The 17,848-nt window shown below is 41.4% G+C and overlaps 1 protein-coding gene across 1 annotated transcript in view; it reads left to right on the top strand.

Moving 5' to 3' along the window:
* The first annotated feature begins 299 nt into the window (after window positions 1-299).
* The window catches only part of fkbp16 (FKBP prolyl isomerase 16), a 32,422-nt gene continuing 14,873 nt past the window's right edge, over window positions 300-17,848 (top strand). The window contains exons 1-3 of the mRNA XM_085461780.1: window positions 300-1,618; window positions 1,844-2,013; window positions 3,060-3,148. Of these exons, the coding sequence (XP_085317906.1) occupies window positions 1,177-1,618; window positions 1,844-2,013; window positions 3,060-3,148 (701 nt within the window). The 5' untranslated portion in view covers window positions 300-1,176. The remainder of the gene's footprint in view (window positions 1,619-1,843; window positions 2,014-3,059; window positions 3,149-17,848) is intronic.

Below are 17,848 nucleotides of genomic sequence, written 5' to 3' on the forward strand. Positions count from 1 at the left end.
TCAGTTTCTGAAATGTCTTTTCTCTTGGATATTCCATGGTCAACTGTAAGTGGTATTATTACAAAGTGGAAGCATTTAAGAACCACAGCAACTAAAAGGCACAAAGGCACAGACCACGTAAAGTCGTAGAGTATGGTCACTGATGTTGTAAAAGTTGCCAATGCGCTAGTGATTCAATAACTTCCTCTGGCATTAACATCAACAGGAAACTGCACCAGAAGCTTTGTGGCATGAGTCAATGGCCAAGCAGCTCTTGTAGCTGTAATATGTAGACAGCCCAGTGCTTTTACTCATGTAGTGTATATATGTTGTGTTGCTTTAATGTAAATCTGCTGTTGGCCTGGGGTGTAAAGTTAAATAGCAGCTTAAAAAAATCTGGCTTGTGTGTTTTAAAGATGAAACATTTGCATATATTTTCTTTACAACCATGACAAAAGCAAACATCGCATGGAAAGTGTGATGGATAAAACACTGCATTTATTTCCATTTCCAACAAATAACTGTGACTAAAGCCAAATGGATTGTGCATAAACTGTAATCCACGGTCATCTTTGCAGCCTGGGTGTTATCACGGGTCATCTGTGAATCCTGTGACACTTCAGTGAATATACAAATCTCCAGTGCAACTTGGGGTAAATTAAGTGGGAGCTTGTGTCTGCTGAGAGCTCATTGGTAGATACTGCATTCATGGAAACTGCGTTATGGAGCACAACGGTGAAGTCATTAAGAAGCTTACAGACGTTCTGGCAGATTAGGTTTTTCTCTTCTAATCCTGTAGATTACCACTGCACAAGCCCTGCTGGCTGAGAGTGCGTCGATGCGTTGCAGTTTCTTTACATTGATCATTTTTGTGTGTGTGTACTAAAGTGTCATCACTGAACTACGTAGACTAAGACTGATACGAGCGGAAAAAGGACAGGTCAAAGTGCGGCAGAAGTACCGAAAGTAGGCATGGGACCAACACTTTGAAAAAACCACTGATGAAGCTAGGATTTAAGGATCTGACCTGGATTTACTGAAGCGCAACATGGATTTTTGTAAATATTATTTGAAGGAGATATTTTGTTGCACTGACACACCATAGTTGGTGAACAGAACTCCTAACCTACACCTAAGGAACCACTGGGTGAACAACGAGGATCATCTCTTTTGGAGGCCCATGCTCTCTGTAGTGAAATGGAGACAGAGCCATGTTGTGAAGCGCATAATGACCCTGGAGTAATGGCTACAGATTCTGAGGTGAAGGAGGCAATTTTCGGACTTGTTGATGGAAACAGTCTCAATGAGCTGCCCCGTGCGCCTGCAGAGGAAGGCGAGGAGCTGTTTGGGATTGAGCAGGCTGAAACAGAGAGAAGTGCAGCAGAGAATAAAGACACTGAGATAAAAAGCCCCTCTGATCCTGAGCAAGAGAGTGGGGAGACAAGATGCAAGGCAGTGAAGAAATTCAAAAAATCAAACAGTTGGAAGATGGTAAGATTTCAAGACCCATCAACAGAAGATGATGTGTTGGAGAGGGACAGCTCCACGGAGAGTCTCTTTCCTGAATATGCCACACAGGAGTGGACTTCCACAAGCTTTGAAGACCTGTTCATGGCAGAAGATTGGACAGAGATTACAGGTAAGATACATTATGTGTTGGTAGGAAATCCTTTAAAAAAATTAATAAATTAGATTTTATAACCTTTATCTGTCTCATATAGTTTTGACGACAAACTAAAACAAGTGACCAAAACGTGACCGAGCTAAGGCCCGGCCTGTTTGTGGCTGTTTCTGAGCACGTGTTTACCCACAGCAGATTAACCCCATTTCCTTCTGCACAATCTTTTCTTCTTTCCTCACGCAGAGGACCGGCTGTTGAGGAAGAAAGTGCTGGAGCCTGGGACTCCACAGGGCCCGCACCCTGCCTGGGACCAGGAGGTTACTGTAAAGATGCAGTGTGTCCTGGAGGACCGCACTGTGGTGGAAAAGGACTGCAAGCTTGTCTTTGTTATTGGAGAGGGAGATGTGAACCAGGTGAAAGCTTTAAGCCTCTGCCACAACGTGTGTTTCTGCATTATTGAGAGTGTGTATTACATCACACTTGTTTGTCTCTGTATTACATCACACAGTGACAGATAGAGACACAAAAAGTAGGTCAGGAAATCTCTCTAGCCAAGCTGCTGAGTCCGTGAGCTAACATCAGCATGCTAACATGCCCATGCTAACAGGCCCATGTTCTGAGTGACTCAGAACATGGGCCTGTTTGTGATTAAAACAAAAGAAAAAAGAAAAAAACCAAAAGTGTAGTCGAGGTCAGAAGCAAGAGCCAGGCAGAAACCAAAAATCTGGAACTGGTTAATTACTACTTAATTACTGCTCATAAGATAATTACAGATGAAATAATTTGTTGCTGCGCTGCTAAAATGAGGCAGAATCCTCTTGATGAGGTTCAATTAAATTCAAATCAGTTTTTTCTCATATAGCACCAGTTCTCAACAATAGTCAATCAAGACACTTTATATTGTAAAGTAAAGACCCTAAAATATTAGAAAGAAACCCCAACAATCACACGATCTCCCATGAGCCAACACTTGGTGACTGTGGGAAGGAAAAACTCAATTTTAACAGGAAGAAACTTCATGAGATAGCTATTAGTTATGTAATCATAAAAAAAAAACCAGAATTGCTCACCGATGTTTTTCTGTCTTATTTATTCAGAAGATATTCTGAGCTATATATGAATAAATAATAAACCAAATGTAAAGGTAAGCCATCCAATGAATATTAGACTTAACCATCAACCTCTTGTGGTGGCACAAGAGGAAACCTCAGCGGCACACGAGTAAAATTATTGCTTGTCCTCTAATATCAAAACAACCAAGTCCAAACGAGACCTATAAGACCAACCAGACAGACTGACATTGACAGTCATTAAGCTAGCATATCGGAAAACCAGGTTCAGATACTTGGAGTTCATCATCTAACGTTGCAGTCAGTTAGAAGAAGCAGACACTGTCTTTTGTGTAATTCAAATAATACGTACTCAATCCTCTAAATGACTTGTACTTTGAGACCTGCAGGCCTTGGAGGAGTGTGTCATGTCCATGCAGAAAGGAGAGATCACATTACTGCTAACAGATTCGCAGTATGCCTATGGACTTCTGGGAAGGTAAGGACTTTCCAGTTATTGTTGTTTGATGATAATGTTATGAACTAATGAAATGCAATGAAACGGAAACAAGAAGTGGGCTGTTACTTTTTTTTTTCAACATGAATGACAATTAGATATCATCCCAGTTAGCCGCCCAGACCTCTTGAACCTGTTGCTGTGGGGGCGGCCTGGTTATCCAGGGGTAGCAGGGTTAATGGACCATAAACAGGAGCAGATGGCTTCCTCCTAACAGCCTGCAAAGGCTGCCTATCACCGGTGCGTTCACAACATCCCGACCTATGGGAGCGCAGCGCTCACGTTATGGCCACTGGTTTGGGTTTATAACCTTTACACCATTAAAGAGTCAGGATAAACACAGAGGAGATTGGTGTGTCACTGCAGAAAACCCGATTGTTTATAGTTTAAATGTTTGTTCTAGATAACCTGAACACGTGAGAATGAGACAGTAATGCACCACAGTGATTAGATGAGATTGTGTATAACACCAGTGAAAAGACTTAACGAAAACATATTAGCAGATGTTTTTAATGCGATTTGTTTCCCCCTGCATGATGTTGCTGTAACATTTTTTCCGCACAGCATTTTATTCCATATTAAGCAATTTCATAAAAAGTAAAATTGTGTCCATTAATTTAATTCTAAAAGCCATAATGTGAGCTCTGTACTAATGTTTGAATAGCCCCACACCCATTAGAGCAAATTAAAGATTATTAGACAGTGGCTCTCTGACTGGAGAGTAGTAACAAATATCACATTTGTCTGCATTTTTTTCTAGGTGTAAATCATACTGTACCATTAACTGAGAAGCTGTAATTCAGAGTAATTCATAAGAAAAACATCTATACGCCCCAAAATACTATGTATCAGTGAAAGACTGAAAAAGGTTCAGTGAACTTTGTTCAGATTTACTGAACACAGTGTTTTTCCCCCAGTGTGCGTGTAGGTTATAATGAGTGCTGTACATAAGGTTCTGTTTGTGTTACGGGGACATGATGTGTGAGAGGTAAGGACGAGGAGTGTCTGAGGTGTTGTCTGGAATCTGGCCCAGCGTTGTGCATGCAGTAAGAGACAGCAGGAGGTTAGTTAATGATTGTTTTGATGGAGCTGATTAGGGCTGTGTGCTGTGGAGTCAAACTTATTTGTGCCTAAAGGTAGACAATCAGAGCTTCGTGCTGGTTTAGATTATATTCGTCTGTCACTAAACTAAATATTTAGTGTGACGTTTGAGAATTTTAGTAGTGTGGGATGTTTCAAGGGATAAGCTTGTACCTGCCTGCGTAAATTTAAGCAGCAACAGATGTCGTGTTTCACTGTAGACGTGATGGCTGTAAAATATAAGACAATGAGGCTAAATCTCAGCAGCCTCTTTCTGTTTGAAGGCACATTGCTGAGTGGATGGAACTGTGTTAGTCACCTGTTGCGCACAATGCCACTTCACCGTTGTCTGCAAGAAGGGTGCCAGTGTGATTCAGCACAGGGCGGTGGAGTGGTCTTTAGTTCGGAGTGTGGGTGATGGGCTGGCTGCAGTGTCTAGGGTGATGGATGATGAAACGCTGGCAAATGTTGGCAGTGTTTAGCCACTTGGTTACAGAATAAAAGATTAAGGAACGCTGACGTTTGTCCTGTGAGAAAGAAAAGCTCAGAGCCCTTTAAAGACTACAAGTGACAAAAGACTTCATCATGTTCGCCTTTTTGTGGAACAGAAGTGTGCGTCAGTTCTGTTCCCGCTGAGAGATGCTACTTAGTCAGAGACACAGACTGCATCCCCTCAATCAGCAGGTCATTATCAGAGAGGAGTGGAAGCTAACATCTGTTGATCTCTGGACGGGCACTTTAGCATTCATAAAACCTTCAGGAGCCGGAGCGAGCCTACCTCATCTGTCCTGCGCAACCCCAAAGTCAACAACTTTATCTATCACCAGTAGCTGCTTTCGCTGTACGGCTAAACTCGCAAAAGGAGGAACTGTAATTTGAAAAGTTTACATTATGCACAGCACATGTATTTTTAGCTCTGTCTCACTGTGAAGAGAGTGCACCCTACGGTTATTTTGGCCAGCTGTCAACAAACATAAACAGGTTTAACACTCGTGTTGGCACCAAAGGTGTTGGCGTACATTTACTCCTGGCATTACTGAGAACTAACTCAGCGGCATACATGTTAAAGTGGAGTTAATTAGACCACTGGGAAGTGTCAGAGTTAAATTAATAGTTTTATCCAAGTCCAGATGGACAGTGCCAGCCAGCTAATTATTCTAGTTTTGCAACAATGTGTTATGAGGGTATTGTGTGCTATTTATCATCAATCCATGTATTGTTTATTTGGCACTGCTGTTCAGCTTATTATTATTACAAGTACTTATTAAAATAAAAAAATAACAACAACTTTAAATTTCTTGGTTTACAAAATAAAACATGTTAAAACAAACTTTAAATAGAAATATTAAGAGCATGGACGTGGTGCAAAAGCCAAGCTTGGATATGATATGTCTACATGATATATACACTCACCAGCCACCTTATTAGGTACACCATTGTAATATTGAGTTGGAGCTCTTGTTGCATTCAGAACTATCTTAAGTCTTCATGGCATATATTCAACAATGTGCTGGAAACATCGCCCTCCGTTTCCTCGGAGGGCGCTCTCTGCACCGGGGCTGTTATTGACCGTGGCTGCTGGGTCTCTGGGGTCCTCTCAGCCTGGTTGGGGGGCTCCTTGGCCTCCCTCCTGCTGTGTGCCCAGCCCGGAGGCTGCGGTCTGTGACCGGCTCCCGGTGCAGACGGCTCTCTGTTATAATGTTTCCTCACTTGGCTCATGCGAGCCCAGCCCAATTTTTACTCTTTAAGTGTGCGCGTGTGTGTATGTGTGTGTGGGTGGGGGTGGGGGGATATATGTGTATTGAGAGTGTGGGGAGTGAGTTGGAGGGTGGGGTGGGCTGCTTTTAACTATGTAAAGCACTTTGTGCTACATTTTTTCTGTATGAAAAGTGCTTTATAAATAAAGATTGATTGATTGATTGATCCTACAGAGATTGACATGAGAGCATCACACAGTTTGTTGGCTGCCGTGATGTGAATCTACAGTTGAACCACATCCCAAAGGTGCTCTGTTAGATTGAGATCTGGTGACTCTGGAGGCCATTTAAACACAGTGAATTGTAATGTTCAAGAAACCAGTTTGAGATGATCTGAGTTTCGTTACATGGTCTGTTATACTGCTAGAAGCAGCCATCGGAAGATGGGTAAGCTGTCATCATGAAGGGATGACATGGTCAGGAACAATAGTCAGGTACTCTGTGTTTTTAAACAATACTCAGTTGGTACTACAAATAGTGCCAAGAAAATATACCACACTCCATTACATCACCAGCAGCCTGAACTGTTGATACAAGGCAGGATTAATGCTTTCAGATTGTTTATGCTAAATTTGACCCTACCATCTGAAAGTCCCAGCAGAAGCTGAGACTCATCAGACCAGACAACGTTACTGTGATTCTTTACTATCCAGTTTTAGTGCGTCTGTGCAAACTGGAGCCTCGGATTCTTGTTCTTAGTTGACCAGAGTGTTGGTCTGCTGCTGTAGCCCATCTGCTTCAAGGTTTGATGTGTTGTGCATTCAGAGATGCTCTTCTGCATACCTTGATTGTAACAAATTGGGTTACTATTGATAAGATAAGATAAGATAAGAGTCTTTATTGTCATTGCACAGCCACACATAGTACAATAGTACAATAGTACAATGAAATTGGAAAACTGTCCCACGTCAGCACGTACAACACATCACAACACAACACAGCAACTTATGTAATAAAAGTAATAAAAAGAAAAATAAGTGTATGTGTACTGCACATAGTTATTATTGAACCTTGTTATGAATATAAATATTTTTATTTTTATTGTTGTTACCCCCTGAAAAAGTCCAGGGAATTAGGCAATCAGTTCAGCTGTTTGCATTGATTAGGGCTATTGCCCTGTTGTAAAAGCTGTCCTTGAATCTGTTCGTCTGCGACCACAGCAGCCTGAACCTCCTGCCAGACTGCAGCAGCTCAAATACCCGGTGTCCTGGGTGTGTGCAGTCCTGTAGGATGCTGCGTGCGCTCTTGAGACAGCGAGTGCTGTAGAGGTCCTTCAGGGAGGGAAGAGGATGTCCAATGACTTTTCGGGCCATATTAATGACCCTCTGAAGTGCTTCCCTATCAGATCGGCAGATTCAGACCATTCTCATCTGAGCTCTGACACCAATGAGGTATTTTCTCTCAGACAGAATTGGCATTTACTGGATATTTTCTCTTTTTTGGAGCATTTTCTATTAACCCTAGAGGTGGTTGTGTGGAAAAACCCACTATATTACATGTTTCTGAAATGCTCCAACTGGCCCGTCTCACACCAACAACCATGCCACTTCACTTTTCTTCCCCTTTTCTGATATTGAGTTTGAATTTCAGCAGATCATGGTAACCAACAGTGTAGACACTAAACTCAGTTGTTTGCATGTGGTCAGCTGATTAGATATTTGTCAGTATTTAGAGCACTCATCAAACATCCCTTTTCTGCTTTCAGGCTAACGAATGTTAAGATACATTCATATAAACTTGGCAAAGTGGCACTTAGAGTTTAGTTTGAAAATAATCCAAAATTAAAACCTTCATTTGATTTCCAGAATGAATTATTATAAGTGTGGTCAGATCGACTCAGTTACCATTGGGGTTTTATTATCAGTATGTGAGTTATACCATCTCCTGACAGGACAGTAAAGCATCAAAGTACACACATAGCTAGATGATTGTAGTGTTCTCAGCTAAGGGGCCAAAATCCTATCTTACAATTTTAAACACAGTTATCTGGATCAAAAAAATACAAAATAACATAATTAGTTCCTTCTTTCTCTGCTCATCTTCATCAAGTTCATAAGAGAGAATGTGAAGTGCAAAACGCAATTGCAATACACCTATGAATAGCCACTAAAGGAAGGGCAGAAGAACAGGAGACGGCTATTGTCAGTTTCTGAGGAGAGAAAAACAAACAAGTGGAGGGGAGGAATCTCCTTCTCTTTGGCCCCAGGGGATGTGGGCTTGGTAACTTCTGGAGCTTTGCTTACACCACCTTTACTCTTCTGACTTTATTGTTGGAAAGGTGAAAGACACTTTATAAAGCTTCCGTTCATGGGAAAGTACTGTAAGACTCACCTTAACAATCATTGTAATTTTGTAATACATGGATCTCAGTGTGAGTGCAAAACGTTTTTCCTTCTAATATCACACTGGATCCGACTGAAGAATTGATAAAATCCTGGACTGGTTTCCTCCAGTATTCTAAAGACTGAGAAAGGCACTCCTGTCTGACAGTAAAGGGAAACTTTGTTACTTTTGAACAACAAATTCTGTTTGCAAGTCTTTGTGAGTACTGGAGCATGTGTGAAGAAATGTTCTAAAGTCATTTGGACTCTTTTAAGTGTAAAGACTGTCTCAGGAGATGTTGCTTGAAGCAGTGTTGCTTAGGTCTGAAGACTACACGCTTCCAAACAAATAAATCAAATTGCTTTGTGGGTAATTGGTGTGCAAGTTTCGACACAGAAGAAGAATCTCTGCTTGATTTTCATCGGTTTCCTTGAGATTGTCTGTGTGACAGTGTTGTTGGAGTGCAATGCTGGCTTGGAAGAGATGGGAAATATAATAAAATACAAACAAACACATAGTGATGTGAAAAAGTATTTCACCTCTTTCTGATTTCCTTTTTTTCATAATTACACATTTCAGATAATCAAACAATTTTAATATTAGTCAGAGTTACCTAGAGTAAATACAAAATGCAGTTTTTAAATGATTATTTCATTTATAAAGGGAGGAAAAAGCCCAGCATATCAAAATTACTCAGTTATGGTCAGATTTCATGATTTAACAATAACTGGGAGAGCTCCAAGGAGAAAACCACAGCCAACCAAAAAGAACACAGAGCCTCATCTCACATTTGCCAGAGAAACATCTTGGTGATCTTCAAGACTTTTGGGAAAATATTCTGCAGACTGACGAAACATAAGTCAAATTTTTGGGAATATTTTACTCCCGTAACATCTGGGGTAAAACTAACAGCATTTAATTAAAAGATCATTACACAAGCTGTAAAACATGGTGGTGATAGTTTTTGTTTGAGTTATCTTTGTATTAAAATTTGTTTAATGATCTAAAAGATGTAATTGTGGGGGGGAACAGCTGTTTACAGCACTTTATTTCTTAGTCTATTCCTATCTAAGCAGTGCTGTGAGGCTAAACATCTGTTATAAGGCTTTATTAACCTAACACGCTCACATGCTGATATTAACAACTTTTCCTACTGTTCTACTTAGCTGTAAACACACAGTACAGTTTGTGCTTATAGGGATATCATTCACTTTCCAGGTTTCTCATCACAATATTAATTCAGTTAAAATACCATGACCCAATGATACTGTGAAGTGGTGAACTGTCTTATGCTTAATTTATGCTACTAAATTTGCTGAGGTTATCTGCCTACAGAGAGCCTACGGAGAGGATTTTTCAACCACCGCAAACATATTTTCAAGCTGTTTTCCAAAATCTCACCTGTGACATTCACCAGGAATAGGAAAAATGTTTAAAAAAGAAAGAAAAAAGAAAGCGTACAGCATGAAAAGTCAAGATAGTGGCTGCAGTGGACACTAGACATTGTTTTTAACACTCAGTTTCACTTCAGCTCTTTGTGTTTTTATAATGTTGCTCTTCTTGACAGCTGTTTTAAGGACCTAGAGAAGCCAATAGACCGGTTGTACCACACGTTTTTGACACTACTGCCATCTGACAACAGACACTCTCTGCTGGTAGACGGGCTGTCCGTCTTCCTGTGCACAGACTGCCCACACACTACCCCTGCTGACCCATAATTTCCCCATTAACCAACACTGCAATACTGTGAATGAGTACTGACAAGCTGATGCTAGCAGTGATGTCACCAGAGATCAAGGAATGTCAAGGATATACAGACACTTGATGAATTAACCTTTAATGACCCCAAAAGAGTGGGACCCAAGGTAAATTTTGAGGTGACTAATTGAAGTGACACCTGGGAATGAAGGACGGCTTAAATATAACCGGTTATGTAATATATAAGTGGGTTTGCCATTCAATTAAAGCTTGAAATGTTCACCAGTGACGATCTAAAAAACAATGGACAGTGAGCAAAGTCTATAAATAGCATAAGAGACACAGTTACATGGCTATTAAAGTCTACCAAAGTATTTCCTGCACACTTCATTTCCTGTTTTTAATCTAACTGTTACTTCATGTTAAGCCTCAGGCTACTCACTCGGACATACGGGACATCCAGCCTTTGTAAAACAGATAAAACAACTTGTCAGTTTTCAAGTGTACGCATGTGCGTGTGTGACATAAAATAACAAATATTTAGTTGGAACAAACAGACAGTATACAATGACCGTTGAAATAGCACTCTGTTTGTTTGCATTTTTTAAGATGTTAAGCTAAGTGTGGAAATCTTTTCCCAAGGCCTCTGAGGCACACCCATATCCGACAGGGAGGGAAGCAGACAGGTGCCGGCGACACTTCTTTAAGCAGGAAAGCGCACAGATAGATTCACAGTGATCAAGCCTGATCAAGTCTGACTGTGAGTAAGGATAGACGACTGGCATAGTGGCTTGTTCGTGTCCAAAACACAGACAGAAAAGCAGTTTGACGTGTTCTGTGTTGCAGGAATAATTAAAAGGGTGTTGTGTGGGATTTATGGCCATGCACTGGTGCCAGTTTTAATGGGTCTTTGGCTAGCTAGAGACAGGGATTACAGGAATTCAGAGTAGTCAAACTTGCACACTGGAGTCCTCTAAAAAGCTCACAGTGGACAGCTATGATGACACTAAACATAATTTGAATGCTGGTTGGTTGAAATGTTGACTTGAGCAGGAAAGGAAACAACATCAAAGGTCACCACGAAGAAGAAGAACCTCAAACCATCAAAGCTCAAAAAGAGAAGTACAGACCCAGTTTTGGACACATATGAACTTCTGGTTTCACTTCACTAAAAAAATGTTATTTTTCTCTGTGACTTGTGTGTCCTACCTGACAGAAGCTAATCCTTGAGATGAGCCAAACAAGAGACATACTTTTGACACCGCCCCCACGTGACAGTGTACAGCTCCATCATGTAGACTACTTTGTGCAGCGCCTATGGACCACCAGCATGCTCATTTGTTCTTTATGCAAGCTAATCTCTCTTCCTATCACCCACTGTAACAAGACACGGCCAAGAACTGGCAGTTCTGCTTTCCATTACATTAGTTAGTTGCCAGCAGACAGGTAGGATGACTCACTTGCCACGCAAGTGCACTGGTGTCTGTCACTTTAGTGCACACAAGCTCACCTCCCCCGTCTCTTTAAATCTAACCATGTTGTCCATTCAGAAAATCTTTGAGGTGGAGTTCCTCTGTGTGACTCACTGTGCAGAACCAACTGGGTCAAATGAATAATGTGACCTTTGAGATGCTCCTCTGTGGAAAACCCGTTTACATAAACCATTCATCTCCACACTGGTGTTTCCACCCTGTGCAAAATTAGTTAGGCAAACAATTGGCTGTTTGGTATAACTCACAGTACTATGAGCAACTTTGTGCCTCGCTTCACTGTTTGTCATCAGTGAGGGATTCCAGAAGCAGATGTGAACAAGATGAACTTTTGGCTTCACTTGTGTCACGTGACCTGAACAAGTTTGACTGTAGCTTTTGGTCTATGCGTGTGTGTCTGTGTGTCCCTTTCCCAGCAAAGAGACAGCAGGCTGACTTGAAACCACACCCAGTCCTCAGGCTTCAGGAGCAGACCAGCAAGCACTGACAGCTGTAACACGCTCTAGATAAGATCAGGCTCAGCTTTGAGTCGGCATAACTACTTCTGCTTGTAACAACTGCCCAGTAGATTGTGGCTTTAACGTATCAAACTTAAGCTAAAATTAAATCTGAACTGAACTGACCTTTTGCTTTTCCGTCTGAAATCTAGATGATGAAGTTGTTTTGGCGCCGCGAGCAGTATTTTGCCACTCAGGCCACTGTTTGAACTGTGCATGTCCTTCATCTAATCTCCCTGGATGTTTACCTTTTTCCCCTACTGCTAGCAGGCTTATCTCTCACATCGACAGCCTGGGTTGTAATATAGCACTGCCCTCATTTATATCTACTTCTGCTTTCTGTGGTCAGGCAGGGGGTATTTAGAGGGAGAGTAAATCTCCTAAACTGAAATGTTCTTTTATTGAATTTTAGGTAGACTGTTTATTTTAGAGCAGTAAGGCCTGGTAGAGTAACACTGGTACTGGATAAGGATTTATAATTCTTGTCTAGTTTTAATCTTACAGTGCTTATTTTCAGCTTTTTATTTATGGTTGCTGGTTATTGTGTTCCTCTTTTATCCCACTTTGATAGGCCCGGTTAACTTGGCACTGCATTTTTTCCCCTTAACTCTACTTTTGCTGTGGTGTGGTTTTTCACAGATTTATTATTCTGCAATTATGCAATTTATACCTAAAATATTATCTGAAGGCCACAAGAATGATCCTTGTGATGACGACTAAAAACAGTGGCGAAAGAAGTAATCAGAGTACATAATTTGGGAGTAAACAAACAAAGCCTATATATACACTCAGTGTTTCTCATCAAAGTAAACTGTGTGAATTCTTGAGGCCGGATTTCCAGATCCAGTTCCATAAGCCATCATTTGTTTTATTTTATTTTATTTTGTTGGATGCAATGCTAGGTAGCTTTGAGATCAGTCTCATCCATAGTTTATATTTCATAGTGCATCACCAAAACAGAGTGTAGTTTTAATTACTAATTGAAAATGTAATAGCAGAATTTGACTCACTGAAAAAACACAGTAAGAGTTTGTCTTAGTGGATGCACTGTGGGGATAATTAAACACATTAAGTCATGTCATTTGTAAGACGATTTCATAAAATTTGCATAATGACTGAAACTAGTACCACTGAACTCTCTGTGAATGGTACTCATGGCCATTGATCAGTGGGCTTTGATCAGTGGTTGATGATCAATGGTCATTAGAATTTGCATATTAATGATCAAGGAACTGACCTCCCAGCCCATTGTTCCTTCAGTCGTTTCAGTCATTATGCAAATGTACTGTTAATAAGATTGGGAAACCTGCAGTCAGCTGAGACTGAAGAAGTCACTTAGATGAGTGACGAAACATTTCTCCCACTGAAAATGCTACGTCCAGATGAATCAACTTTTGGGGAAACTATAGCTCTATTTTCTCTGTGACTGTCATCAGCCTTAAGCAACCACTCGCAGCCACTCTCATTTTTACCTCATGTCCCTCATTTTTTGTGGACTAGCCTCTAGGCCTGTGTGGCTGGGGTCTTATAAATTCTTCATGGCCATACTAGTACGTTTTTTGTTATCACATTGCTCAGGTCCAAAACAAACACAGGAAATAGAAAAAAAAAGATTAATTATAACTAAAACTTAAGCTTTCAAAAATTTATAAAAGGACAAAAAAATGATCAGCAAATGAACATTTGGCTGTGGCCTCTGAGATTATAAAATAGTGATTATTTTATTCATGTGTTTTTGTTATTACACTGTATTAATCCTCATCATCTCCGTAGCTAAAAACTGGTTTTTACCCAAACATTTCCACCTAAGGTAAAACTCTCTATATAAACTATATATCCCATTCCCGCTACAGAATACGGTTAACCATGGTACTCTTCTTGAGAGGGACGTCAATATCTGTACCTGCTGACCAACCCTCATATCTGAAATGTTACTCTCCTTGGTGTCAAAACATGATGCCTGCACTCAAACACCACACTGTTGGTCCACTGTGGCCTTAGGTATTGTATGCTCTGTTGAACAACCACCATATTACATCAAAAGCCTGTTTTCCAGTGTTTGCTGTGCAGGGGGACATGAAGGACCACACGTGAGACAGCTCTTCAGCCCCACCAGCACCTTTTTTACCATCCATGCCTGCTGTCTACAAAACACACAGATGGAGAGGCACAGAGATTAGTGGAGCATGATAAGGACTAGATGGCTGACCAAACCTGATTTTAAAAGCAGCTTGTGGTTAACTGTGCTGTATGTTAGCTGTGTGAAATTTAAATTAAGGGCATTAAGCCTTGTGAAGAGGTCAGCATGCTTCAGATGACGAGCATCTAAAAGACACGGTCTAAATTACTAAGGTTATTACTTCTTTCCTCTTTGTATGACAACCAAGTGATGCTGTCCAGAACTGCTATAACTGTTGCTGCTGATGTGGTCCGATGGCATGTCATATGCCAAACTTTGTTTAGTGGATACACTGGTCTTTGCTGCTTTGTATTCATGGCTGCTTTCAATCTTCCTCGTCGTTCTCTCAAACACAGAACCTGCCTCTGGGATCCTTTGACTTCCAGGACCACCCTGTCCCGCTCGTCATTTGTGGCTCACAAAAGACACTTCCTATTATGATTTTGCAACTTGACGTTCACATTTAAAACTCGGAAAATTACAGCTCTCCTGTGGAGTGAGCTCAAACAGGCTGATGAGGGAAAACACACAAGAGTGGCCACTTTACACGTATGTGTTCATTTGGAACTGCAGCAGAATGGAAGCAGATGGGATACTGGAGGGGGCAAGCTGTTTCTGACACTGCACACACATACACACTGCATAGGTGGGTTAATGTTTAAGGTACCATGCTCTCTGAAGGCTGAGGCAGAGAAGACAGTGTGCCTGTGCAAATCAGCTCATGCAGTGGTTGTCAGTAGAGAAATGTGCTGCTGCTGCTGTGAAAGGATGTGAGGTGACGAGTGCAGCCGAGGAGCTCAGAGGAGAGATCTGTAGGAGAGTGACAAGTGGCACTGGTGTGTGTGTGTGTGTCTGTGTGTTGAGGTGATGAAGAGGTACCGTCAGCGGGGACGTGGAGCATGACTCATCGCACTGAGACGTCAGCGCACCGTCATCACACGTCTGCTGAGGACGAACTCCCGCTGACGTCCTCGCTGCGAAATCAAAATCAGATGTGCAGTCCTCGAGCTTAAGGGATTAATTCAGCCTCATTACGAGATCTCATTATAAATGAAACAGTCTCTGTTGTTTGATAGCACTGATGGGATTAGCCGCACTCTGATAATGTTTCATATTGTTATTCCAGATGGTGAAGGACAAAACAAGTGAGCTCATGTGCCAAAACAATGCATTATCCGCAGAGGAAAACAAGTGTGTTTGCGAATATAATAGGAGCATAAATGGCTTGGAATTCTTTGCAAATGTGCTCGTCTGTGTTTGTTTTCTGAGAACTCTGTGATGAGAGGGACCTGTCCCTTTTCCACAGGCTCAGGTTGAGTAAAGCCAAGCCCTTCCTCTTAAGAAATCTGGATGTTTTAGTCACGATTAACGCTTCAGGTCTCATAGTCGACACAACGAGATGGAGGGAGAGACAAAGAGCCTGCAGACAAGGGCTGCTCCTCCATGACAACCTGACTAATAGGTCAGGAGTTCGGGGTGCTGCTTTTCATTCACAGGCTACACAGGGAGGCACAGCTGGCTGCTGGTAAAAAGAAGCTGTGGCTTTAATTGGTTAGATTATAGAGACACACTTATTGAGGCAGTCATATTTCTCCTGGACACCGAAGTGACAGTGAATAATGGCCATGACGTTGTTGTCTGATGTACACACAGCACACCTTCAGGAGAGTCAACATGCTTGCTCGTAAATGACTCTTTATTAAACACGTCGAACATGGAAAAAAAGGCACCAAGGCCAGGTGTAGCTGTGCACAGGTGCACGGGGGAGCAACAACCGCCGATTCAAAGTTACATCTTGTTTATTAATAATGAGTCGGGGGGAGCGTGATAGCTCCTGTCTGTTTGTTGTGCAAAACGATATTGCAGAAATGGTGACATTTTCTCGGCGGGCGTTATCTGGTTTCGGCACATGCACATTTGACAGTTCAGACTTAGAAGGGAAATTAATTTCTGATAGCTATCTCTTTATGACATTTATTCCGTGCCCAGAATGTCACACATAAAGCAACTAGAAGCTTGTGATCAAACATTAATGTTCACAAACACAGAGGGAGGCAAACAGGAGACCTCGTTGAATGGTAATTAACGTCTCACCCATATTTTATGCTCAAATCACATTTTCTGGGGGGGAAAAGGGAAGAAAAAGGAATTTTTCGATTTGAATGGAAGTTAAATCATCCAATCAGGAAGCATAAAACGCTCGGGCTCCGCTGAAGTGGGCAGACATTTATGTGAAGTGTAAGAGTAATGGAGGAGGAGGACTTTCATCTTTCAAAGAGCAGGATATTTTGGCTCCTTCCTCTGAATTTGTTGTGAGCTTTGAAGTTCCAGTGTGAAATCCAAAACTGGGAAATATTTGGTTTATATAATCAGTAGACATAATGTCTGCCCAAAGAAAGAACCTGGCTGCCATCGCTTCACATTAACATCTCAGTGGATCCACTGAAGCTAAATCTTAGAGCCTTGGGCTGCCTGAGAAATTGCCTCTTGACCGGAGCGTGCACACCTCCGAGACAGCTGCTTGTTCATATTGATTGATTATGGACTTAAGAGTCAATCCAGGGCTAAGATTTCTTCTGCAGATAACAGTGAGAGTGATTTAATAGATAATGACTTGCAGTGGTAAATTTCACAGGGAAACAGATTGCATCCTCCCCAACACTCAGCAAGAGCTCTGAGCCTTTTTTTTAGGGGCTGGGGGTGGAGGGGAATAATTCATCTAGATGCTGCCACACATCAGATCCTCAAAGCTGAGAGATTTCAGATTATTGCATAAGGTAGAAACTGAAACTTCCTGCTCACCTGTGAGTCAGAGAAAAGGTGTTGTTTTTGTTGCAAAGCTTTGAACTTTCTTCACTCAGTCATTGACTGCAGAGAGCTGGAGCTCGCCGGTGTCCTATTGCGGGGCAAATTCGCTCTTAGATTTTAAGAGCAGATGGATTTTTATCAAAAATACATTTATTTTAATGGGTCAATATTTCATCAAATTTCTAATTCTTCACATTTGCTGCAAGGGTTTTCTTGCTTTAAGCTCCATTAACAGTTTGTTTAGAAAAACACACACACACAAAAACCATTTGTCAACTGAGATTTCAGCTGATGTTATCGTGGTCGATTCTTTCCACCACTGATTGCCGTCTTCTTTGATGATAAAGCCAGATATGTTTTAGGGAGGGCCTGCCATATGATTGAAGAGTGTCTTTCGGTTTCACAGTCAAATCTGTCCCATGCTTCTGGTGTCTGTTTTTAAAAAGTAAAAATGGCAAAGGTGAAAACTCGTAGCTTCAGGCTTTAAAAACTGGATTACATGAAACCCGTTGGTCCATTTTTATGCACATTCTTGACCACATTCCATTTACGTTAGGTACTTCCAGGATTCTTGTTATTTGGAGACTGACTCTCCTTACTGGTACACTTAGTGAAAACTATAAGTCACGCATACTGTTGTTACTTCCTGCTATGACACGATAACATTTCCTTGTATATGTTCCATGATGTGCAATAAGTTGTGGCTTTTGATGAATCTCTAAATCCACTGATCTGCTACACCAGCGGGATTACCTGAGTCCTGTTATTGTCTCACTCTTGTCCTGCACTAACCACTGCAACTCTGTGCTGTTTATGATGCTTGCTGGTTATCTCTCTCGTCATCTGTTTGC

This window comes from Copadichromis virginalis, linkage group LG7 (genome assembly GCF_057382275.1).
Source record: "Copadichromis virginalis isolate Kocher_CV1m ecotype Utaka linkage group LG7, C_Virginalis_male_GT1.1, whole genome shotgun sequence".
Classification (NCBI taxonomy): domain Eukaryota; kingdom Metazoa; phylum Chordata; class Actinopteri; order Cichliformes; family Cichlidae; genus Copadichromis; species Copadichromis virginalis.